The sequence below is a fragment of the Lissotriton helveticus genome, chromosome 6, assembly GCF_964261635.1.
Source record: "Lissotriton helveticus chromosome 6, aLisHel1.1, whole genome shotgun sequence".
NCBI lineage: Eukaryota > Metazoa > Chordata > Amphibia > Caudata > Salamandridae > Lissotriton > Lissotriton helveticus.
Genome location: NC_136067.1, coordinates 1,245,746,725 through 1,245,773,546, shown reverse-complemented (window position 1 = coordinate 1,245,773,546; position 26,822 = coordinate 1,245,746,725). Strand labels below are relative to the sequence as shown.

At 44.8% G+C, this 26,822-nt stretch overlaps 1 protein-coding gene across 1 annotated transcript in view; it reads left to right on the top strand.

Annotated features, from left to right (window-relative positions):
* Nucleotides 1-2,154: 2,154 nt before the first annotated feature.
* LOC144762665 (uncharacterized) overlaps nt 2,155-26,822 on the top strand; it is a 30,920-nt gene continuing 6,252 nt past the window's right edge. Inside the window, exons 1-2 of the mRNA XM_078647903.1 lie at nt 2,155-2,560; nt 2,832-3,175. Of these exons, the coding sequence (XP_078504029.1) occupies nt 2,155-2,560; nt 2,832-3,175 (750 nt within the window). The remainder of the gene's footprint in view (nt 2,561-2,831; nt 3,176-26,822) is intronic.

Here is a 26,822-nt window from a genome sequence, read left to right as displayed (position 1 = left end):
ATAACATGTGGACAAAAGATTACAATCCGGTTCCCACAGTAGGTTTCAAAAGGGTCGCTTTCATGTGTTCAGAATCCCGGAACATCATTACAATAGCCATGCCGGTTCTCAACTGTAAAAATACATCTTCCCACCATTAGGCGCACCCATTAAAGTTGTAAATGACAAAGAAGAAGAGACAAGAGCAGCTGCAAGGAAGTCAGACACGTGTAGGGAAAAGAGTGTGGGGGTAATATCGGAAGCATGATCGTGGGATCAAAAAGAGTTGTATCCATCGCCTGCAAGGCTGTCACAATAGACCGGTACAACCAGATTACCCTCAAGCTGTGCCATCTGCCTTTGCTGTGTCATTCCTCCGGCCATAAAGACGCATGAAAGGAATATGCGTCTTCCGCAAGGCTTGGGAACTAGAGGGTCAAGGGGCGAACAGTTACCTGCTTGCTGACTACGTGAGGGCAAGAAACAAAATGGATGCCGTATCTAAAATGGAACCCGAGGGTTCAGATGAAGAACACGTAATATTAGACGAACCCTGGCAGGTAGTGTAGCGAAATTTCGCACACTTGCCGAACTCGTCATTTGCGGTTCGTAGATACCAAACTCGTCCATATTCGGCAATGCCCAGAATATCGTAATATTTCTTACGGAACCTCAGACGGTCCTTTTGCCCTCATGTAGGCAAGCACTAGTCGGAATCATAATCGATTTCGATACTCATCAGATCACTCAGATGTTGTTGATACATTATTCTATTCTTCAATGCCTCTTTGGTGACAACAGGCTGTCTTATACACGTCGTAGCACAAAGGCCACATAAGGCAGGACCACATTGCACACAAAGACAACATGAGAACAGAAATGTCACAACAACCCCTATGATCATCAGAATCTTCCAACCCCAAGTCGATATCAGACCCCAAAACCATCCCAGAAGCGTCCAATTTCCTTCATCCACGTGTATGGACTCCGAAATTTTGTGCAACTTAGAGATGGCCTGATAAACCGTTGGAGCGTTATCAGGTATGAATATGCAGCAGCTCGAATGGATGACTTTACAAACTCCACCTCTATCTGCTAGAACGATATCTAGAACCATACGGTTCTGCAACGTCATCAGTCTATCCGCCTGGACTTCGGCTGTCAAATTACCAAGGGCATTTGCAGTTATGTTGGCAGTTGATTCTACTACACGAGTTAACTGTCTCAGGTTCCTGCTATTAACCATCGGTCCCCAGAACGGTAGGAAACCCATAAAGAAGTCTCCAGCTTCTTGTCCGGAAGTATCTTCTTTGCTAATCACACCTCTTACAATTCTATTTCTGTGATAATCAGAGGCCACAGTGAAGGTTGGAGGCAAAAGATTTGCAATATAGCAGGTACCCGAGAAGTCATGAGGTAACCACGTATAGGCTCGATCATAACATACAAAGTAGGTACCCTTGGCAGGCAGGAAGACAGGGGAGGAGAGTGTCGGTAAGACATATGTCTCGGTACAAGCACTCTCCCCAAACTGAGCTCTCGGATTTCGACCAAGACCTTTCAAGCAGAAATTACCAAGGTGAGGTACAATCCATATCGGTGGCGAGCTTTTAAGCTGCCTCTCACCCACTGAAAAGCTGTACTCAGCTTCACTTAGGGCCAGATGTAGGTAAATCCATTTTACCGATTTTTAAATACCGAATTTTACCGATTTTTACAGATTCGGTATTTAAAAATCGGAAAATGATATGTAGGTAAAAAATCGGAAAAATATACCGAATCGGTAAAAATCGGTAACGGGTGATCTGTATTTACCGATCGGTATTACCGATCGGTATTTGCCGATCGGTATTACAGATCGGTATTTCCAATGCATTCCTATGGGCCAAAAGTCCCATAGGAATGCATTGGAAATACCGATCTGTAATACCGATCGGCAAATACCGATCGGTAATACCGATCGGTAAATACAGATCGGTATTACAAACAAACGTGCAGCAAACAAAAGTGAAACTGAACACAACAGCCAATCAGGTGCAACCACCCTCCCCCTTCCTCCCAGGAAGTGCCTGCCCAGCCAGGTGCAACTCATTAGAAAGTTCTGGAGACAGGCAGAGCAGAGCACACAGAGAGAGGAGCAGGAAGAGAGTTGTTTGTGTTGAAAACCCAGGAATAATGTCAAGCAGCAGTGAGAGAAAGAGAAAAATTAAGTTCAGCAACACTGAGCTTGAACTCCTAGTCGAGGAGGTGGTCAAGGTGCACACCCAACTATTTGGGAAGCTCTCCCTCACCATGGCTGAGTCAGCTAAGCGAAAGCTGTGGCTGCACATAGTGGAAAGGGTAAATGCAGTGGGAGTCACCAGCAGGAGCATGGAGGATTTAAAGAAAAGATTCTATGACCTCAGGAGCCAAACCAAGAGGAAGCTTGCAGAGCTGCATAAACAGGCTGGTGTCACTGGAGGAGGCAGGAATCCAGCACCCCCCCTGACTGAGCTGGAGGAGTTGGTGGCGTCTACCATCGAGCCAGACAGTGTGGTGGGACTGGGAGCAGTGGACAGCTCAGCCCGAGCCAAATCAAAAGGTAAGATGCATGCGCAGCACAACACCCCATACCAAGCAGCATCCCTTAAACCTCTGAGCACAGGCCAAGCCCAGTCCAGTACTGCTAGCACTATACAGGAGCAATGCATAATGGGAAATGTAGTCTGCTAATATTAGACCATGTATAACTGAACAGACATCAGCAAGGCAGTGAAAGTATTGCAGAATCATGAAAGTTAAATGTGTAAAGATTTATTTATAGTCACTGTGACACAGTAACAATCAATGTACATACGCTTATTTACACCTAGGGGCACCATCAGCCAAGCAAGGCACATCGACACCAGGGACTGCAGCAGCGAGGGAGGAGAGTGAGGAGGCAGGGCCAAGCCATGTGCAACCATCGCAAGATGAGGAGGACACAAGTGGCATTGCACAGGAGGAGGAGACAGGCCTCACCCCCGACCTTCCACACTCCCCACACCTGTCACAATCACCTGCATTGGTATTCTCACCGGAGACTTCCCCAGTAATGCAACAGGCTGCACCTGCAACACCACCAGCCAGGAGGCGACTCGTGGCCACACTGCCCTTGATGGAGGCAGCATTAGATCAGGCTGAGCAAACTCCACCTATGCCTCATGCTGCACTGCAGGCAAACACTGATGAAGACACCATGCCAAGACGTCGCCGCATGCACAGCACTGCAGGAGGCACTGGAGAAGGCACTGTCTTCCGGGGGCTGGAGGGAAGCATGGTGCGCATCCAGCGCATGCAGGGCAGATCCATCCAGGCCTGCCACCGGCAATTCCGTGCTCTCAATCAAACTGTAGGAGAGATGGGGAAGGGCATTACTGATATAGCCAATTGCAGCAGGGACATGGTAAAATCAAATGACAACCTAGTTGCTGGTATTACGTCTGCTATCACGCAGCTGTGCGATAAGATGGACCACATAGAGAATACAAGGCGCAGGGACACCCGCGCTACCAACAGGGCGCTGAATCGCCTTGCCACTGCCACTGCACAGCTATGCAGGAGAGGAAACAATATGCAGGAAAGCCTAACACAAAATACAGCAGAGGTCACAAGGGGCATAGCCAAAATAACCAGTGCCCTAGAGGCAATGATGATCAGTAATGCTGCTCACAATCCTGCCCTGGATGTGGCTGAAGGGGAGGACAGTAGTAGCCGCAGCAGCTTGGGTAGTGCTGTGGTGCCTGCTCGTAGGGGCCGGAGGCGCACAGCTGAGCCTTCAAGCCTGGAGGAAGGCAGTGGGGATACTCCCAGTGTGTCTGGGAAGCGGCAGAGAAAGTGACTTTAAAAGTTTGGGTGAAGTAACCCTGGACATGTTGTCCCCACCTTTGTACATGTTAATTTGTTGCACCTAAGTGCTGTAAGTTCGTGCCAACAGATAAATACTTTACTTCCATTCACAACCTGTCTGTGTGTCATTACTTACTCAGAAATAGTTGGCTGTTATTTCCTCACGCCTGTATCTCCCATCACTTGGTGTTGTGACTCCAGCAGGTTGTATGTCAGGCACGGCATTGTCGTCATCATGGTCCTCGTACTCCTCCAACTCCACCTCTGTACCCTTTTTGACAGCCAAGTTGTGCAACATGGCACAGGCAGCTATGATTTTGCAGCATGTTGTGGGGGTATACTGCCTTGCGCCTCCACTCTTGTGAAGGCATCTAAATCGGCTCTTCCAGATGCCAAATGTCCGTTCAACCACATTCCTTGTACTTTTATGTGCCCGGTTATACCTCCTTTGGCTGGGTGTGGAGGGGTTGAGGTAGGGAGTGAGAATAAAAGAACGTAGGGCATATGCACTGTCTCCTAAAAGGGAAATGGGAGTACATTAGTCACATGTATACTTGTAAGTCTCACTGCAATATGTGTGAATGCTGTCGCAGACTCTGTCTTACCTAGGAGGTATCCTTCGCCAAATTCCCCTGCTGACAGCCGTTCATAGATGCCGCTGTTCTGAAATATATAGGAGTCATGTGTACTTCCAGGGAATTTAGCTACAAGGTCTGTGATCACGTACTTTGCATTGCAAATCACCTGGACGTTGATGGTGTGGCTTGACTTCCTATTGCGGTAAATGTATTCGGTGGCAGCAGGGGGACAAATGGGGATGTGTGTCCCATCAATGCATCCGATGATATGGGGAAATCTTGCCATCTGGTAAAAGTCTGATTTTGTTTGTACCAGTTCAGCATGGGTGGATGGAAATGAAATATAATGCTCCATCCTGTGCAACATGGCGTCAAGGAATCTGTGGAAGAACCTTGAGAGGCTGCTCTGGGTCACCCCTCCCGCCACAGCAACCACGCTCTGGTAGCTCCCTGACGCCAGCAGGTGGAGGCTGCACAGCACCTGCACATGTGCTGGTATTGCATGTGCCCTTGGGGTGGGGTGCTCCAACAGTGGTTTAAGGTCCCTGATGAGCTCCATGATGGTTACTGGAGCCAACCTGTACCTTTGTACTATCTCCTCCTCTGTCAGCATCAACAGGGTGACCCTCTGCCTGTAGACCTGCTCCTGTCTCAGCCATTCCCTCTCTCCTTCCTCCCGTAGCCGTAGACATCTTGCTATTACATAGAATGCCGCCATTGTGCAAACTGAATTGCATTTTGGGTCCTTTTTTATAGGCTGCACCTGGTTACCACCTGATTTGAATCCATGGTAAATTCCGACTCTCAAATACCGATTTTGAGGCAAAATCGGTATTTCTGGGCCTCCCTACATCTCGATTTTCAATTTTACCTACTTTTATTTACCGATCTGTAACATTTCCGATCGGTAACAATACCGATCTGTGACATTACCGATCGGTAACATTTCCGATCGGTAACTTTACCGATCGGTGACATTACCGATAGGTAAAATTACCGATAGGTAACATTACCGATCGGTGACATTACCGATAGGTAACATTACCGATAGGTAACATTACCGATAGGTAACATTACCGATAGGTAACATTCAATTATCGGTATTTTACTGCTCGGTAATTATACCGATCGGTATAATTACCGATTCAGCCTATTTTTGGTCACCTACATATCGAACGCTCACTACCGATCGGAAACGGACGGAAATCGGTATTTTCGGCCGATTCCGATCGGTAATAGCCTACCTACATCTGGCCCTTAGTTCCTTATATGCTCGCACCTCTTCCTCTGGGATGAGCGATGCGTCAAAAATATCTCTATCTAAGTCTGCAATAGCTCTCGCCAGAGTCTTGTGGTACGGGCCAGGACCAGAGTTTGCTGAGCGTGGTTCTCGATGGGGGTAGGAATCTAGTGCGCTACGGAACATAGTTTGTAATGCTCGAGCTGACCCTTGTGTACTATAAGGCAGAACTAAGTACGGAATACCCTTATCCATGGTATGTGGCATTAACCCACACACCCAACAATTGGTAGTGTTTACCACTAACTGATGCTGATGCAGGAGTTGGATAAAAGAGTTGTTTCTGAATTCCGCACGTCTGATTTGTTCGTGTTGAGGCAGAGGATAAAAGGAATGTGGAGAAACAGTAGAAACGAAATATAGATCATGAGATGGAAGAGTAGGTGTAGCAGAAGATAATAAGAACTGAGACCCATAATATATTCCTCCTACCAATAGCATAGATATGGTGAGAAACAGTAGAATTACTTGTGAGAAAAACCATTTTGTATGACATATTTTCTGCAATGTAGATCTTTGCGCCAACATTTCTTCTCTTTTCGACAGCTCAGACAATGATGATTCCATCCCCTAACGACCGTCCGCGACGTTCTTGACGCACTTCGTTCTGAGTAGCGGTTATCAATTCCCAGGAGTTCCCAGAAATTGATAATAGAAACCAACCTTGTGTCAATAGCTGCTAAACAGAAGGAAGTACCCGCACGGCCTTACGGTCAACCTGGATGGCAGGTTCTAGCTAAATAATGTTCTCGGCTGTAAAAAAGAAAAAGATACACAATATATAATGTCCACTGTTTTCAGAGCAATGTAGAACCTAGAAACAAAAAAATCTTTTTATTTGTGGCTTACTCGTGGACGAAGAAAATATCGGCTACTTCCAGGGCGAGTCTGATCTTCAAACAGTGGATTGGACGACAAAGGAGTGTTCAATTGTTCAGGCGATTGTTCAACAGTCAAATTTTCCAAGGTTGACGTGGAGGAAATTGTTTGAGGGGAATCAACAACGGTGTCAGATACAAGTCGAGCTTCACTGAATGGAACGAAACGTTGCGGAGTGTCGGTCTCAGATGAAGAAAGACCTCTTCTCATCCAGGTGTCCGACGGCAGAGGAAGCGGGACTCTCTTTGTGTGGGTAGCATGTACCCAGTTCCGACGTCCGTGTAGTCGAACCGCCGTCCTCGTAGCCAGCTGTACCTGAAACGGGCCCACAAATCTTGGTTCAAGGTTTCGTTTTCGTCCGTAGTTTCTGACGAGGACCCAGTCCCCTGGTTGAAGTCGATGACCAGGACCCTCTGTTTGTGATGGCAGAGACTCAAAGACCTGTTGATGAATCAAACTCAATTTAGCAGTCAGATCATAGAGATAATCAATCAACATAGGGTATTCAATTCTGTCAAATTCCTTAGGTCTTGGGACTCCCCATACATTAGCAGGACGACCGAACACAATCTCATATGGGCTGAGCCCTACTCGAGAGTGTACAGTTGCCCTGGTCGACAGGAGAGCCAGAGGCAAAACGTCGGGCCATGATAAACCAGTTGTTGCCTGAATTTTAGCCAATTTCAGTTTTAGAGTGCCATTATATCCTTCCACCAAGCCTGCTGATTGTGGATGGTTTGCACTATGAAATTTTTGTACAATCCCTAAACCACGACACACACTCTTCATCACACTCCCAACAAACTCACTTCCGTTGTCCGACCATATGACCCGAGGCATTCCGTAGCGGGGAAAATACTCTTTGAGCAAAATTTTTGCCGTGGATAAAGCCGTATTATCCTTAAGGGGGTAGGCCTCAATCCACCTAGAGAATGCACACACCACAACCAACACATACTTCAAGTTATTACATCGGTCCATGTGGATAAAGTCCAACTGGATAACTTCGAAAGGGTACGTAGGAGGGGCAAAATGGCCAGGTGGAGTGGGGGTGCCCTTACCGGGATTGTGCATCAAACACACCATACAATTCTTAACCACTCTCTCGGCGCACTTAGTAATCCCATCATTCTTCCATACATGAGACAACAACTTGCATATACCTTTCGTGTTGATGTGCGCCATACCATGAGCCATTGTAACAACAGCGAGCACATACGCATCCGGTAACATCCATCTCTGCTTCTCTGATAGATCAACCCAACATCCATTCTCATCCAATCTTCCCGTGCTCTCTCTCCATTTTGTCCTTTCCGTCTCAGTGGCTTCATTCTGTATTCCTTTCACACTGTCAAATGTGTCTTCACACATACCAGTCTCTGTTGGCCATCTCACTGAGCTCGTAACATACATTCTGTTCATCAAATCTTTAGCCGTCTCTTTAGCCGTTTCATCCGCAAACGCATTACCACGACCCACATCGTCCGTTACTTTCTGATGTGCGCTACATTTGACTATGGCCACATGTTTGGGCAATGTGAGTGCATCTAAAAGATCATTTACAAGCTGACCATGTTGAATCTTCGTGCCATGCGACGTAAGGAATCCTCTCTCTCTCCACAGTCGTCCAAAACTATGTGCCACACCAAACGCATACTGACTATCTGTAAACACATTCACCCGTTTATCTTTAGACAACACACACGCTCTCGTCAAAGCGATTAACTCGGCAGCCTGAGCCGAATTCTGACTTAGTCTTTCGCTTTCCACAATCGTTCTCAATGTAACTACAGCATACGCAGTCGTCACATCACCGTTCGGCAACTTAAAACAAGAACCATCCACATACAAAGTACCATCGGGATCTGTCAATGGAGTATCTTTTAGGTCAATACGACCCTTAGTTTCCTCCTCAGTTCTGAGATAGCAGTCATGTACTGCTTCACCACTTGATTCTGTGTCGATCGGCAGCAATGTTGCTGGATTCAACACATTACATCGTTTTATCCGTATGTGACTGGCCAGCGACGTCAACTCATATCCAGACAATCTTGCGCTCGTCAGATGTTGAGTTTTCGTTTGATTCAATAGAGTGTCAACTGCATGCGGAACCATTACCGTGAGCATATTATCCATAACTAAACCTGCGGACTGTCGAATGGACGCCGCAGCTGCCGCTGTTGCCCTTAAACAACTTGGCAAAGCTCTTGCTACTGGGTCTAAAGTCGAAGAAAAATAGGCACATGGGCGTTGCTTACCACCAAAAGGTTGTGTCAGAACACTCAACGCACAACCATTCCTCTCGTGAACGTATAGTGTAAACGGCTTACTGTAGTCAGGAGTGCCCAACACAGGAGCCGAACACAACGCATCACGTAATTCCGAAAAACTTTTCTGACATTCTTCAGACCAAGGTACTGGGGATGGGACATCCTTGCACGTAAGGGCTATCAATGGTTTCGCCAACAATGAAAAATTTGGAATCCATTGTCTGCAGTAGGACGTAATACCTAAAAAGGCACGAACTTCTCTCTGGGTTTTTGGCACAGTCATTCGGGAAATCGCTGCAATTCTCTCTGGGGTCAACCTTCTCCCTTCTCTTGACAATAAGTGACCTAGATAGGTAACTTCTTGACAACAATACTGTAGCTTTGAAGGCGATACCTTGTGATGTAAGTCATGTAGATAATGCAATAATGATACTGTAGCCGTTTTGCAAATAGCTTCTGTATCAGCTGCCACTAATAGATCGTCAACGTATTGAATCAAAGCTGCACCTTTAGGTAAAATAAAGGCATCAAGTTGACCTTTAAGTGCTTGGCTGTAGATTGACGGACTCTCACAGTATCCCTGTGGAGCGCGTTTTAGCCTAAAACTGCGACCACCTAATGAGAATCCGAATAGGTCTCTGCTTTCCTCTGCAATCGGGATGCTAAAGAAAGCATTCTTTAGATCGATCACTGTGAACCAGGAGGCAGATGCCGGAATCATTGTTAGTAAAGCCGTAATGTCAGGAACCACAGGAAATTGTGGAACCACTATTTTGTTTACTTCCCTTAAGTCTATTACAAAACGATACACAGGAGGTTTAGTTGGGTCAGTTCGTTTCAGAATTGGTAATACAGGGCTATTACACATGTTTCCACGAGTTTCTTCAACAACACCTTTTCCAATGAGATCATGAACGATTGCCAACAGTGCTCGTTCGCCCTCAAGAGAAATACGATATTGAGGTAAACGCGGTAACCGCGCATTTGGTTTCAATTGAATTACATAGGGTGGAATGTCTAACAGGCCCACATCATTGGGACCTGTGGCCCATAAGGACGCAGGGAGGGAACTCAATTCCGGTGGGAATTTATCGACTGATAAGTACATAGGAGAGATCACTCTCCGTCCCAATGTAAGCTCCACTCCTTCGGGGGAACAATACAATGTTGCATATAATCGTTTCAACAAATCCAGGCCCAAAAGATTTTCACCACAACCTGTAGATAGAATCAGTGGAGCCGTTAGCTCACGAGGTCCAATCATAAGGGGCAAAGGACTAGAAACTGGGTTGCTAACAGGGGCGCCGGAGAATCCAACGGAAACGTTCGTTAAGCCAGACAAAGGTGCGCCAGGGAGTTTCGAATGCATGATGGAGCTTTTCGTCGCACCAGTGTCTAACAGAAAAGGCTCAACTACACCCGATGTAGTCACTGCAACGTAAGGCCCACTCTGATCGACCGGAACTGACACTACTCCCTCTCTTTGTCGTTGGCTGTCCTAGTAATGGTCATTTACAACAGTCTCATGCTCTGCGTAATAATCATCCACATTATACTGTGCAGATCGGACTGACCCTGTATTTCGCTGGTCAAAACAATTATTCGCATCTGATTGATTTTGATGACGATCAATCTGATTGTGGAATGAACCACGACCTCTACCTCGTGATGCCTGTTGAGGACCACCACCACGGTTTCCACGTGTTGACACACCATTCAGACGGTCCCGTAAGGCAAGACAATCATATTTTAGGTGTCCCTCTTTTCTACAATATGCGCACTGATTATACCCAAGTGAAGATCTATAATCAAAGTTGTCAGAGCGCGGCTGCATCCTATCAGGCTGTGCTCGTGGTCGATACTGCTGTTGTGAATCATTTTGGTTTGATCGTGGAGGGTATGCTTGCTGCAACAAAACCTTCGTTTTGAGCTCCTTTGTTTTCTTCTCTACACGATCACTTTCTTCCTTTTCCCTATTCTCATAATACTGAGCCGTTGCTAGTATTTGCGCAGGGGTTGAAACTGCCCACGCACTCTCTGAATTCTTCAATTTTTTGCTTAATTCAGGCAACAAATTCGACACAAATTTGTCAACAAATAACCGCTGGCCTCCCTCAGCTCCCATGTCCTGACCGCTGTGGTCGACAAACGCTTCCTCAAACCTTGTAAAGAAATCCGAGACACTCTCGTCTTTCTTTTGCTTACAAGCTGATAACTTATCCCAGTTCACCTTCATCGCTGGCATGATAGTTTTCATGAGCGTAATGATTTTCTGCGGCAAGTCTAAGATTAGCTGGTCGGGCTTAGCCCCACCAACTTGTAATGCATCAGCCGCTAGCAGTGCAGCCCAATCACCCCCTAATTCAACTGCGTGGTTGGCTTGACGAATTTTGGCCCAAACTGGTTGCGGTACAACATTGCCAAACAACATGTCGATGTCGGCAAGGTTCATAATAGAAGCTTCCACCAGTTGTGATAACTCCTTATAATAACCAGCCGGATTTTTACGCGGATCGGGTAAGGATTGCTTCACTTGCAAAACTTCCGATCGTTTCCATGGAAGATGTATCCATACCCTTCGAAAATGCGGTAGAACCACAGGGTTTGCATTAGGATCACCAGGCACCCACAGTGGAGGAACCTCTCTCATAGGATACTGACCAGGAACCGCTTTCCAATTCTCGGTGGTATCATCTGCTGACGCCCGAGAATGTGCTGTGGATCTGAACGCTAATAAGCGTTCCACGGCACGTCGTACATCTTCACCTATGATCATACCGTTCGAAAAGTGACTCTGAAGTTCAATTATGTCGGACGGTATATTATCTACATCATCATTATACCATTCTTCCCTCAAAAAGTTACACATCTCCTCAAATACGAATCTCTGCGTAGGCTCGTTAAACTGAGAAAACGTATCGAAGACTACACGTGGAGTGTAGTTGGCAGGATGTCTTATCCACCTATGTGCCATGGTTATTAACGTCTCTTTCTCCCTACCACTAGGGATCTGACTCCGTCTTTGAGGAGTTTCAGATGAATCAGACGAAAATAACGGACCAGAAAGAGGTGAATAAAGGGTAGCAACAGAGTTAGGAACACGCTTACGAACAGAAGGGGAAAGAAAAACAGGGGCAACAACACTGGAGGTGAAGGAAGGCATAGTAGGAACTGACAAGATAGTTGGAGTAGCAGAAACAACAGTCTGCGAAGGTACAAGTACAGGAGCAGTAGGAACAAGGACAGGTGGTGGAACAAACGTAGGGTTAACAACGGGCTGGCCCGCAGCCACTGGAGCAACAAGGGGAACTACAGGAGGAATAACAGGAGCAGCTACAGGAGCAGTAGTACCCTGTACATAAGGAGGTGGTGATTTCATCAAATATGATAACAAGGAATCCTCCTTTAAATCTTCTTCTTTCTTTTCTAGATTATTCGGTAAAACCGGGTAACATTTATCTATTTTCATATGATGCAATCTAGTAGAAATTTCCATTTCCTTTTCTTCTTTGTCCTGTTTACATTCTCGTATAGCTTGCATTATCGGAACAAACCCTTGCTTTTGATCCTTTTTAAGTTGTTTGATTTCTTTCTGCTTGGCCTCTTTACGCCATATCCGAAAGGAATCAAACATAGCTGGCCTAGCTTTCTTCAAAAATAATTTAGCCTCAAGATTATCTAAAATCGAAAGTTCAAAAGTTCCATGTGGTGGCCATCTAAGGTCACCGTCTTTCTTTGTATAACGAACCCAGTAATCATTATATATTATAGGACCCACCCCATGTCGACTATAAAGATCATGTATCGGAGTTCCAACTGGAGGTATCGGACACGAGTCCTCCAACCGGGAATCCATTGCGCAACATTGGAAAATACGAAACAAACCACTATGGCTAGGCATCATGCACACTAACCTAGTATCAAACTTCAAGGATTACCGAAGCAATAGAACCTCGTGTAAGTCAAAACCCTCGGTTTTTGGCAATTGCAACTGTCAAATAATACTAAGGACCAATACTAAGAACCACAAATGCAATGGAACCATGCAATACAACAAAGCCTTAAGGCTATTACAAAGCTCGGAGAGCTAACCACAAAAGCCTGAGGAGGCTATTACAAAGCTCAGTGAGCTATTACAACAAAACCTTAAAGGCTAACAACAAAGCTTTCAAAAAGCTAGAACAACCACTAAGGACTGGGAGCGACCCACAAATACTTAACTCAGAACTTCAATGGCGTCACCAGGAAGGCCCGTCTGTCGTCTCGCTTGTACGTAAGGTCTGCACCGGGCGTCGAAGACAGGTCGACAGTCAGGGCATCGGTCCGTCGCAGCCGTCAGGAGGCGGGAATCTTCGCAGGGAAAAACTTCGGGCCACTTATTTCGACAACAGGATCGATGAAGCGGGGTGCACCTTCCCTCGGAGATTTCACACGAAGTTCCTCACTATCATCAGGCTTTGGACCGGTACCGCTGAAGTCGCCCCACGTTGGGCGCCAACTGAAGGACTGGACTTTTTAACAGTACCAGCGGTGCCAGGGAACAACACCTATAACCTTCATGGGATACCTGTTTCGGCGCACAAACTACAGAGACACGGGACACTTCCTTCGGCGTCAAAGATCAGCATTTATTACTGCAGGGAAACAAGAGTCATAAGAAGTACACGACATGTAGGTTCTGCGAGTCTGTTTCAAATTGAGTTTGTACGTCGCTCTCTTTTATACAAAGTGTTACCATTGCATAACATGTGGACAAAAGATTACAATCCGGTTCCCACAGTAGGTTTCAAAAGGGTCGCTTTCATGTGTTCAGAATCCCGGAACATCATTACAATAGCCATGCCGGTTCTCAACTGTAAAAATACATCTTCCCACCATTAGGCGCACCCATTAAAGTTGTAAATGACAAAGAAGAAGAGACAAGAGCAGCTGCAAGGAAGTCAGACACGTGTAGGGAAAAGAGTGTGGGGGTAATATCGGAAGCATGATCGTGGGATCAAAAAGAGTTGTATCCATCGCCTGCAAGGCTGTCACAATAGACCGGTACAACCAGATTACCCTCAAGCTGTGCCATCTGCCTTTGCTGTGTCATTCCTCCGGCCATAAAGACGCATGAAAGGAATATGCGTCTTCCGCAAGGCTTGGGAACTAGAGGGTCAAGGGGCGAACAGTTACCTGCTTGCTGACTACGTGAGGGCAAGAAACAAAATGGATGCCGTATCTAAAATGGAACCCGAGGGTTCAGATGAAGAACACGTAATATTAGACGAACCCTGGCAGGTAGTGTAGCGAAATTTCGCACACTTGCCGAACTCGTCATTTGCGGTTCGTAGATACCAAACTCGTCCATATTCGGCAATGCCCAGAATATCGTAATATTTCTTACGGAACCTCAACACCAGCCTGGCTCCGAGATGATCTAAGCCATATCAAATCCTTCTCGCCACGCGGACGGCCGTAAAGGTGGATGGGAAAAAGCACTGGATTCATGTTTCCCACCTCAAACGGCTACCACTCCCGCTTCCTTATGATCAGCAACACCCTGATGGAATTTTGACCCAGGAAAGTGAGAGAGCCATTACATTTGTTCCTTTTTCTGACGCCCGCGAAACAGAGCCAAGGCAAGAAGAAGGAGTAACAGGAACGGGCGAAACGGCCTCAGTTGAACCCGTAATTGCCCTTAACCCTGTTACCAGTACTCCAGTAAACGGGGGCCTTGATGAAGGAAACATGCTTTCCCCTGTGTTGTTTTGTGATCAGGAAACTCCGGGTCATGTGCGATACAACCTGCGGCCAAGAAAACATCACGGTACCTCAGACACCACGGCTAGGAGATAAGGAAAGACTTGAATAAACAGAGTTTGCTAGATTTGTGTCTGAGGTACTGAGCGAGACACTGGACTGAACTCGTTGAGAGCTGGAACTTTGGTATTGTGCTCTGTTCAGAAAGAAAAACTGTCACATGTAAAGGCCAGGTTGTACATCGGATTTCTAAGACGACGGTGTTTCATTTTCTTGAGATGCACAATAAGAGTCTGCCTGTGAGACTCTAGACGGACACAGGGAGAAGAACCCTCTGGCAGGACGACTGCTTTACCCGAGTTTAGCTTTGGACTTTTAGTTAGGAATGTACCCTTTTGGTCGTATTGTACCTGAAGAAGAACGCCCTTTTGCACCACGATATTTGCCATTTTATGAGCCAATGTTTTCTACTTGGACCAAGCGTGTGAAAATAGCATTTGTGTTAGTATTAGCCATTATATTGGCCATTTTTATGAGTATATTCGTATTTTTAGAGTACAAGCACCCGATGCAGGCGATGATGCCCACTACCGTTGCCCCACCTGAGCATTTGATGTTTACCTTAGCCCCACATAAGGAGAGACATCATCAGACTTACGCTAAAAATGTATTCGTAGAAATGCTCCACCAAACCCATAGCGCCACCAATATGACCGATTGTTGGGTTTGTGGACTTCTGCCATCAGTTATGCATAAACATGATTTGTTTCTCTCTCTGCCATTATCATATTTAGGTAGTTGTGAGGCATGGTTCCAACTGTTCTCAGCCATGTATAACCATTATGTGGAAAACCCCAAGCAATACTCAGAAAAAGATTATAATATGATCTTAGCTTATATTGAAATGCACCAAGGTTTTGATCTGGCAGGAAATGGGGGGGAGGGATCATTGGACCCAGAAGCTTGTATGAACTTATATACGGAAAATGAAAACAGTACTTGGTTGAAGGATGAACTTTATGATTTTTGTAGTTTTAACCATTCTCAGTATTTTCAGCAGTTCATTACCAGATATGTCACTAGTGAACGTGTCTTGCCCATCCCTATCTTGAATACTTCCTCAATCTTTTGCGTGCAGGGGATTGGGCGTGTACAGGTTGGGAATAGCATCTGCAATTATACATATAGAATGAAGATTTTTAGTAGCCCTCCATTATTAACGCCTACGAATGTGTATTTTGTATGTGTGGAAAATGCCTATACCTGGTTGCCGCGAGGGTGGGCAGGCCAATGTTATCTGTCCTTTCTATACCCTCCTGTATATATAGCACCGTCAGATTACCATAAAACACATCAACTCCATAACACGAAGGTGTTTTCCAATAGGCAGCGCAGACAGCTCGGGATGATTGAAGTCGACCAAACTGATACTTCTTTGCAACAATTTACGGATTTTACTAAGGGTTTGGTCCCATTCTGGGGACCGATATTCAATAGTAGGGAGATAAGGCGATTGTCCAGAATAGTGGAGAATGTCATAAATATCACTACTGAAATTATGACCAATATAACTGAGGAGCTTCAGGCGACGAGGCTCGTTTCTCTTCAGAACTGGATGGTTCTTGACGTCATCTTGGCCGATCGAGGAGGAGCATGCCGGGTGATCGGCAGCTCCTGTTGTGTTTACATTCCAGACTCCGCCCCCACGGTCCATTTAGCTATCCAGAAGTTGCACCGTATTGCTGCCGAAAAGCACACTGAAAATGGGTCCTGGTCACTGTCTAGCTGATTTTGGGGGCTTCTGTCTACCTGGGGTTGGAAGTTATTGATGATAGTTGCTGGAGCTGCCGGTATTGTCTTTACTTGCTGCCTTTGCATGCAATACGGTCCGGCCTGTTGCTCTTATTGTGCTACCAAATTGACAGCTATGATCGTCCCTTCTCCCGGCCCTTCTAAATCTTAGTTGCTCCAGCAGGAGATCCGTGAGTTGAGGGCCATTGATGATGACGTCTTTCAGGATTAGTACTTCTTTTAGTTAGCTACATCATGCTAAAAGGAGGGTTTGAGGAACTGAAATCTGAATTAGGCCTAGTAAAACGTAGTGATTCAGCAAGAAATTAGCGTGATGCATCTATTAGCCTACTGAAGGTGTTCGAGTGTTAGTAACCTCACACATGTAATAGTTGAGGGATCAATGTATGCCTTATTTTAGTTATTTGCCTTATTGCGAGCAATATAGATTAACTCGACCAGCGCCATTTTGTGGCCTAGTCTGCTTGCATCAGTAGTGGAAACCTACCATTGCATTTAATAAGAATCGTTCTCTCAAGAAATAGGCTGACAAATGTAGCCAACTGCTGCTTCTGCCCGTTAGGCCCGTCAAGGTTGTAGGTGGGGGTTGAATGGATAAGCACATTCCAGGAGGTGCTGTGCAGACTCTCCTAGCGCTGGCAGAAGGGAGTCACCCTCCTCGACCTTGCTATAACGAGCTGAACTAAACTAAGGACGCTTTGTGTTCCATATCTGGTCTTTCCTTTGCACCAACCTGTACCAACTTGTATTTTTCCTTCTTAGGTAACGGTTTCGAAATGTAACAGTATATATGTGATCTGTTGATAATGTGCCAGCAGTCTTCTCGGCGGACCTCGAAGGGTTAGGTCGCGAGAGGCTCCTCTGGCAGAGTTTGTTTGTTGAATAAATGATTGAACCTTCTACACTGCCAACAGACTGGTTATTAGTAATTGGTGTTAGGGCTATTTGTAAGTATAGCTCTATTGGGTTGTAATTATTTTTTCGGTACTTCAGAGGGCTATAGATCAATCTGCAGAAAACCAAATATATGGTATTTAATGAAGGTAATAGCGCATAACCAAATCCACAGTTAGATGGAAAACCATTAGAGAGAGTGACTGTCTTTGAATACCTGGGCACCACACTCAATGAAAAAATGGACTCAGCTGTTCAAATGAAGAAAGCATGTCTAAAGCTGGCACAGACAACTGGGGGGTAAGCTAAGATGCACAGGAAATGCACCCATAATAAAGCTGGACCAGTGATGGAAATTTATAAAACACAAGCCAGGAGCACGGCCCTATATGAGGCAGAAATCTGGGGCCACCTGACTCCTTATCTAAAATTGAGAATTCCTTTGCCAGGCAGCTCCTGGGTCTTCCAATGAGCACACCACTTATGCCGCTTCAAATGCATCTTGGGATTGGACCAATTGCAGAGGACGTTGCCCTTAGGCCCCTTCTATTCTGGCGATGCTTATGGAGCACTCCAGAATTAGCTGCATACAGGGAAGAGCTGAAGGAAGTGCTAAGCTTACAGGGAGTGAGCAAAATCCCATGGCTGTCTTACATTAAAAAACTCTTTAGCTGCAATGGGAATTGGGTGTCCTGTGGGTTAGTGCTGAAGAAAGCTGTCGGACAATATCTAGGAAGGCCTTGACAAAGAGCTTCAGAGAGTAGAAACTCACCCAATTACAAAGGAACTCTGCGACAGGTGCACTGACCGCAGCATTCTTAGAGATAAAACATCAATACAAGATTGAACCCTTACTCGATGATATTCAGTCAGCTCTTGTCAAAAAGCTCTATTTACAGTTTAGATATGGGGTACTTCCACTACGTGCTTTTACAAACAACTGAGGGGTACACCAACACAGGGATGCCCAGCATGCAATAATAAACCGGAGACGAGTCAGCATGTACTAATTTTCTGTTCTGCATATAAGAAGGCGAGACACCGATGGTTACTGGAGTTATGCAGAAAACTCGGAACGAACCGTTGCGCTCAGGCTTTCAGGATACTAAAATATGATACTACTATGCCTATTGCGTTTTCAGTTTCTCAATACTTATTTTCCATGTGGTGTGCACGTCGAGCTAGTTTAAAGCTAGGGTCTGCCTGATCTGATTAATTTATTCCATTACTGTGATTGGTCTCTTTTAATTCTATCAAGTAATATTTTTTTATGGTGTATTTGTGCATTTTGATTTTATTTATTCTATTTGTAACCTTTATTTTTAAAGGACTTTTATAAATAATATTGTAATGCACATGAATTTTATTAAGCTATTTGTATCTCGAATAATGAAAGTCATATTGGGATATTTGAAAGAATGAATTGTACTGTATTTTTAATATGTGATTTTATGGCCGTAAGGGCCGAAATAAAGAACTTCTGACTGAGTACTAATTTTTTTGATGTGCCTGAATTCAGCCCTGTAGCAGCCTCTTCTGAATGGCCAGCCTTCGACAGGCAGAGCCAAACTGCTCTGATGAGGTGTGAAGTGGCCTGAAATGAAACAAAGAGACATCTAGAAGGAAGAGATCTGCAGTGGCGGAGCAAAAGTCAGGAGGGGGCCTGGGTATCCAAACTGGTCTTCAAAGAGGGTAAGGCATTTAGGACAGGACCTAGGCCCACACCCACCTCCTGCACACCCAGGCAGATAAGAGCCCCTGTAATTGACTTAGCAGAGGGGTTGGAATGGGAGCGTTATGGAAAGTTAGCAACACCTGAAGGTTGGGTTAGCCACTCCTGTGGGTCTTGTAGTACCAACTTCCCAAGGATTAACTCAGAGCTTTTAGAACATTGGATTGGTGTTGTGGATACTTCAAGACCCCAAAATAACTTTCTGGAACAAGAATCAGAAGTTTGAGACCTTTTTGAGAATTTTTGTTAAATATTTCCATGATTTGACTGACCTAATGTCGAGAGGCAAGCCACCAACTTTGAACTGCGACAGGGCCTGAAATTCAAATTCATACCGCTGAAAGCTCCGGAGCTCCAAGACCTCCAGGATTTCACCAAGGCCTCACGCTGAAGCTAGCAGCCGTCGTCGAGTTACAAGCTGGCCTGATGAGGAGCCTCGCTACACATCGAGAGAAAAAGCTCCAAAAAGGTGATTAAGTCAGAAGGTAAAAACTTGACCGGGCCTTCCCGCTCACTGTATCCGACCCATGCTCCATCGCGATCAGCCTAAAACTTTGTTGGGGCTTTTGCCTTTGAGGCACTAGAAAGTATTTATTTGTTTAAAATTCATATCTCCAGTTTCTTACATTGGATTTTTGTCATTTTGGTGTAAATGTAATCATAAAAATATTACCTATTTTTTATCAATTAGTGTTGGATTTTTATTGTGTATTGTGTCTTACTTATTTAATGTATTGGTGATTAAAATGCTTTACACACCTGTCTCCTAAATTAAGCCCATCTGCTTGCAGCCAAAGTACCAAGGGTTGAGCAAGGGTTAATTTATTGAGACCTTGACTGGGCCTTATTTGTGAGGGAAATGGCCTTTACAATGTGGGCAGTGGCATTTGTGTAGTTTACCCGGCAAGCTTAACCATTCATAAGCCTTAAACATGCATATGGTGGTTAAGGCAGTGCGTGGTCTAGATGACTGGCTTGATGGGCCGAGGAAGGATCAGGAGAGGACACAGTGAGGTAAGTGGGGCTGGGGCTGGGTTGTGGGGGTAGTTTTTAAGAGTTGGGGTAGTTTTTAGGACTCAAAGGGGTCGGGTAGTTTTTAGGGCTCCAGGGTAGTCGGGTTGTGTTTAGGGCTTAGGGGGGTCGGGTAGTGCTTAGAGTTCGGGTGAGTCAGGGTAGTGTTTAGGGCTCAGAGCATTTGGATATGATCTTTACAACACCTCCCTTCACCAGTAATGCCTTTACCATGAAATTGTGTGGTAAAGGCATGTGTGGTAAAGGCATATGTGGTATGCATTTACAAATGCATTGTAAAGACGCATTAATTGTTGGGGCCGTGTAGCAGAGGCACACGTGGTTTAGCTCTGCGTGCCTCTGTCATACAACCTATTTGTGATTGTGGTGGTATAGCTAAGTGACGGTACCTACCTGCAACTACTAATAAACCACCTTCCAACAAACAATATGACATAAATGATTGATTCAGAACACCATATCTGGCCTTTACCCCACTTACAACTATGTTCACCACTAAACTTATCTATTCAGTGATGTAAGAAGCCCAGTAGCTACAAGTGAGGCATGCATTTAAAGGTATCGGACACTCTTCGGAAGGTTGTTTGAAACTTCTCTGCCTGATCTAGTAGCAAGCTATATCTTCTTAGCACTTTCATTCACAGCTTTCTAAAGACATTGAAGTGCCTCCAGAAAATCAATCTTCTGGAAAAGCATTTGTAGGTAAATTCCTATATCAGTAAGCTTGGCAAATATGTATGACAAAAGTAACAATCTCCAAAGACAAAGAGGATAAGAGCTGTATGAGCAGGTACACAGAGATTGACTGATAGTCTTTTGAGAGACCCTGGCTGTATTGCTTGATGGCCATTTCATAGCTGCCTCTCCTGATGGACTTGGTATTGATGGTGATTGACAGTGGGAGTTGGTGGTCTCCTGAGGCATGCTATTATTTAGCAAGATGCTGATGACACTCTTTAGATGAGTGGCTTCTGATATCATAATATTGAGGGCTATCATCAACGAAGGGAGTTTCCAATCAGTTCTCCTAGCAGGGTGACCTCTTTCAGCTCCTACTGAGACCTGGTTACCCAAATCACTTGACTCTGTACATGTACATTTTTATACCTCACAATTTTCCTGGAAGCTTGCTAGCACCACTCGTCATATGAGATGGATTTGGAGTTATGGAGCTTTTGCACTTCTGGAGCGCAGAGCTCCTGGGTATGCCTGTCCAGTTGGTTGATGCCGCATCCCAAGCAGTGACATGTTGTTAATTTAAGGAATGCTTGCTGATGTCTTGAGCCTAACCAAAACTGGTGTTGTAACTATGTTGTGACCACTATGGGCCTCATTTATGAGGCCTTGCGTCAGTTTTGCGCTTCCGATGCGTCACTTTTTGTGACGCATCGGCGGCGTAAAACATGCCTCCTGTTGCGCACTATTTACAAAGTGATGCATCTAAGCAGATGCGTCACTTTTTAAACCCCTGCGCTACATTATACCTGCGTCAGGTATAATGTATGCAGAGGGGGCGTTCCCCCGCAAAAAGCCTCGTAATAGTGACGCAGTGAAATCTATGAGATTTCACTGCGTCACTTTTAGGACGCTGTTGCATCAGAATCTTGCGCCTGCCTCACAGCAGGCGTAAGACTGAAGCAAGCCCTTTCACATGGGGCTTTCCCCATGTGAATGGACGCATTGTTGGAGTTGCGTCACTTTTGTGACACATTCCAGCAATGCGTGACTTTTGCGCCTAGAGATACGTCAGAAATACTGACGTATCTGTAACTCCTTGCGACATGATGCGTCATACATTAAATATGACGCATCAATCATGTCGCAAGAAGGTTGCACTAAGAAGTCACGCATCGCTGCTTTCACACAGCGATGCGTCACTTCTCATAAATGAGGCCCCCAGAGTTTACATTTCCTCGCCTTATACTTCTCTCCCATAGATCAACCACACATCTAGCAGATCTTAGTGTTAAGAACCCCTGCACCACACTAGCAGTGCCCTGCAGACACAACTCCTGGCATCATCCTGCACAAAAATATCTCTAAACCACTCCTTGCTAAGGGTTTGATACCTCAACAGATCATCCAGATCAAGCCACTCTCACATATTACCCTACAAACAAGGTACATATCAGACACTTCTACCAGCACGGATTTGCATGCAATATGGCACCAGGCATATGGAAAGCTAAGCATTTGCCAACTCAAAAGCACGCCCAGATCGAGTGATACTTGAACACTGCATACACCAACATACAATAAACACTACTCCTGGCACCATCCCGTGCATAACACGTTACGAGCCATATGGCTGGCTAAGCATTTTCCACTTCAACGGTCCATACAGTCAAGTTATACTCACACAATTCTTGTCTAAAACATCTAAGTACACACCATCAAAAAGAAGTTAACTTAAACTAAAGTCTCTATATATTGTGGGACATCTGGAATTTCAAATCCCAGAATGCAAAGTGCTGGTGGCTTAAACTCATGCTCAGGCATGAAGCCCAGTTGTAGCCCTCCTCATATGCACTGTAGGCATCTTTCAATTATTTGAACTGTGGCTGTATGTACATCCATGATCAGAAGTTCACGTTCAACCAGCACAGTTCAATCTTCACCTCAGTAATTTCTTGCCATCATATGTGCAGCACCCATGGGCAGTGGTCTGCATCACAGGGTTACTTGCTCACTCAATCAGGTAGTTAGGTATTATTCTTTTTAAGTTGTACTGCACCACCTATCACGTTTAAGTACATCTGAAGCACTTTCATAAAATTGAAGTATCAACATTTGAAGGGATTAACCCTGTTAAAACTGTTCTGTTCTAACTTTTTCAATACAATGGAAATAAATTAATCAGGATTTCATTTGTAATTGAAAATACTGAAAATAATGGAAGCTGCACAGACTGCATCTACCAGAAGGCCATGATGCCATAGCCAAAGTATTCTTACTAAACAATGTCACGGTTTTATGCTGCTTTGGATGAGTTCTGCCACAATCAGCTCTCAGACCATTAGCAATTCTGACTCATATATCTAAGAAATGTATTCAAGTTTAGCAAAAATGTAACAGTGCAAAAGGAGACTCCTTCTCTTGTGTGAAAACCACAAAATCCTATCAATTCATACATAAATGAGTGCAGAATGACAACAGGCTGGTTGAATGCAAAATGTGGACTCCCAGTGTACCAAAAATAGGATGGCACTAGATCAGTAGAAAATAATCAATTTAGTGCATTTAAGTTGTCAAGTCAAAACTGTTGGTATCTGTTTAGAAGTATGCAGAAACGTCCTTAAGTAGAGATTAACCTTTTTTAGTAAGAGTATACTGCACTCTCCAAAGAAATTATCTGAGTCTTGTATCATCTTGTGTCTTGGCTTATGTCACCAAGGCCCAGATTTACTAAATTATCATGCAGGGCAGTGTAGCAACCGCAATGCTACGCTGCATGAGAAGGAGAGAGCAGAAGAGCGTTATATTTTTCAGAAATATGGCACTCTCCTCCCCTTCCAATAGCACCGGCACAGAAATGTGCTGCCACGCACACACCTTTGCACCAAAGTGCAAGAGTGTCTGCATGAGCCTAGCATAGGGTATCCTTTCAGTACAAAATACTATGCTTAGACAAACATTAGCACGATTCCCACCTTGTATGTGTGCTGTGAAGTGCAGCACATAAACAAATGCTGAAAAGAAAGGAGAATTAAAGGCATTTCTTCATTATAGTGCCTGATTGAAGTGGGCACTATTTTTTTTACGCAAAACCCTGCTTACCTTTTTTTAGTACACTGGGGTTTGCATCAGAAACTGTGGGTGGGTGCATGGGAACACCCATACACCACCCATGAAACGCTCCCTTGGAGCTAAGTAATGCAAAACAGCATTACGCGCTACTTTGCGCTACTTTCAAGTGATTTTCCAGCACACAACAAGTTTTGCGTTGGAAAGTAAATTAGTAAGAAAAAAGATTTTGCATCAATATGCGTCACTTTTGTGATGCAAACAAGGAGCTTACGGCCAGATTCATGAAATAAAAATCGGCTCGCAAAGGGCCAGATTCTGAGAATCTGGCCCTTTGCGAGCGCAATTATTGCATTTGGGATTCATCATCCCAAATGCAATAATCGCTATTATAGAATTCGCTATTGTGCGAGGAATTGCATTTAAGGAATCTCTAATTGAGATTCCTTAAATGCAATTCATCAACCAATTTTAAATTGCGAATTCGCAATATTTGGCCGCTATTTACCACGAAGTCTGACTTCGTGGTAAATAGCGAAAAAATAGATTAAAGCACTTTAGTGCATTTTTTTCTTTTGCATGTTACACACACACATGTCCTTTGGACATGTGTGTGCGCAACACCTGTGTAATGTTGCATTTCAGGGGTGCTACAGGGTGTCCTTTGGACACCCCTGGCACCCTTGAAATCGCATCCTTATTTGCGATTAGCAAATTGCTAATCGCAAATAAGGAATAACTCCCCATTCATTCCTATGGGCATTTAGGCCCATAGGAATGAATGGGGAGTTATTCCTTATTTGCGATTAGCAATTTGCTAATCGCAAATAAGGAATGTGTAGGAATCGCAATTTATTTAGCAATTCCTACATGAATCCCGTTTTGCAAGTCCTTAATAGCGATTCCTTATGAATCGCTATTAAAGACTCGGAAAACGGCCCTTTCATGAATCAGGCTGTAAATCTTAGTAATTATACTCCATGAGTATATAGTACTGCTACCAATCAACTATAAATGAAGGCCTCTACACTGAGCATTACACCTGCCCCTATCTCTGCTCACCCTCTGTTACCCCAGCCCAGCCTCTGTCCTTTTTAGTAGGGTACACTAGGCTGCGTGTTGGGAAATCTAGAGCTCACACCACCTAACATTATTGATGAAGCTACGCCCCTGCCTGCCTGACTTCCAGGCAGGTCTCTTCCAGTGCAGTGATGCATTTCTAGTTATAGTTGGGAGAAGAAAGATTGGGCTGGGCTGAAAAAGCACAAATGGAGCAGAGGCAATATGCAGTGCTATTTCTTTTGCCATTCTGATTTAATAATGACCAAAGCGTAGCTTCCACTAGTGACCATCAAACTTGCTGCATTTCACAGTTCAAATAGCAGCCAAGGGCCCATTTCCTTTCTTGTACTAGAGCCCCTGACACAATGGCTATGCTATTGTTAATTTCAAGCCACATTTAAAATGTAAATAATCTGAAATTCTGGCCTTTATTGATAGGGATTTGGTATAGGGCAGCACAGCAAGAGTGCCATATTTATGTACTATGGTGTATTCCTGTACTTTCCCCCCACGCTGGCACCATTTCATCAGTCTAGCACCAATGCAGGCACCCTTGCACCATGGTGCAAGGGTGCCTGTGTTGTATGGGGAATTGTGCAGGAAGAAGATGCACCTTCATGCACAGAAACATCCTAAGAGGCGTTTCCCTCCTTCTATGTGTGAATGTAGCACACATAGAAAGTGTAAAAACAAAGGATAAATAATTCTTCTTGTTATGCCTCACCTTGGGAGGCGTAAGGTTTTGCCACTTCCCCAGGCTTACATGCTCTTGAAAATCTAGGGAAGTGTCAAAATCCATGGGTGTTGTGTGGGAAAACCGACCTCAACGTCCAAGGATTGCCACTCGAGCACAGAGTGAGGCAACGCAGAGATTTGAGAGGCCTTCCCTTACTCCATATCTATGAGGCCAATCAAAGGCATGCATAGTGGCTTTACTTGGCCTCATAGATATGGGGGCATATTTACAAGGAATTGGCGTTGGGCTGTGCTGAAAGTCATTTTGCCGCACTGCCCTTGGCCAATTCGAAAGGGCAGGCACGCACCCTATTTACAAGATTGTTTTTGTGCCGAAAGGGACACTTCCTGCACAAAAACAATAATTGCAGAATTTCTCCCATTTCATGTCTGCTGCAGAATGCAGCACACGTGGAAAGAGGAAAAAACGAGGGAGAATGTGAACATTCCTTCTTCTCGTTACCCCGGTCTAGGGAGGCGCAAGGTTTTGGAGCTGCCCCAGGTTTACAAGGTATTGTAAATTTGGGGAAGCATCAAAGTCTATATGTGTTGCATGCGAACACCCACAGCAACACCCATGGAATGCCTCTGCCGCAGAGTAAGGCAAGGCAGAGACTTGTGCTGCATTGCTTCACTCCATATACCCACAAGGCCATGAAAAGCCACGTAGGTTGGCTTCACGTGGCCCTGTAGATATGGCTACCCCCCGTGCGCCACCGGAATGTCACAAAATGTGACGTTCTGTCGTCGCACACGGCTTGTAAATATGCTCCATGATTTTGTAATTTGGCCACCAGAGCGTCACAAAGGGTTCGGAAATATATGTCCCTGTCTGGCCCGTCACTGCACGAAAGCCGATGGAAAGCAACAAAGGAATGTGTTCAAATATCATCATGTCATGATTACATTGGTGTGTGAATCGCTGAGTGCTGCCGCTGCTATTGAGTTAGTCGAACATTAGAATGCCTATTCAAATATATCACTCATATATTTAATTTTAGGAACCTAGACCAAAGTGTATAATTGTATGAAAGGTTTCAAACTAGTGTGTCTTCATTTGAAAATCGCAGGATCTGTTGAATAAATATGGGACTGATTTTTCAATTCTTCTGTTTATTTACTTATATTTTTTACTGCTGCTCACATGTGAAGAAAATACGAATGTTACACCATTTCAAGCATATTTTAAGGCTTGT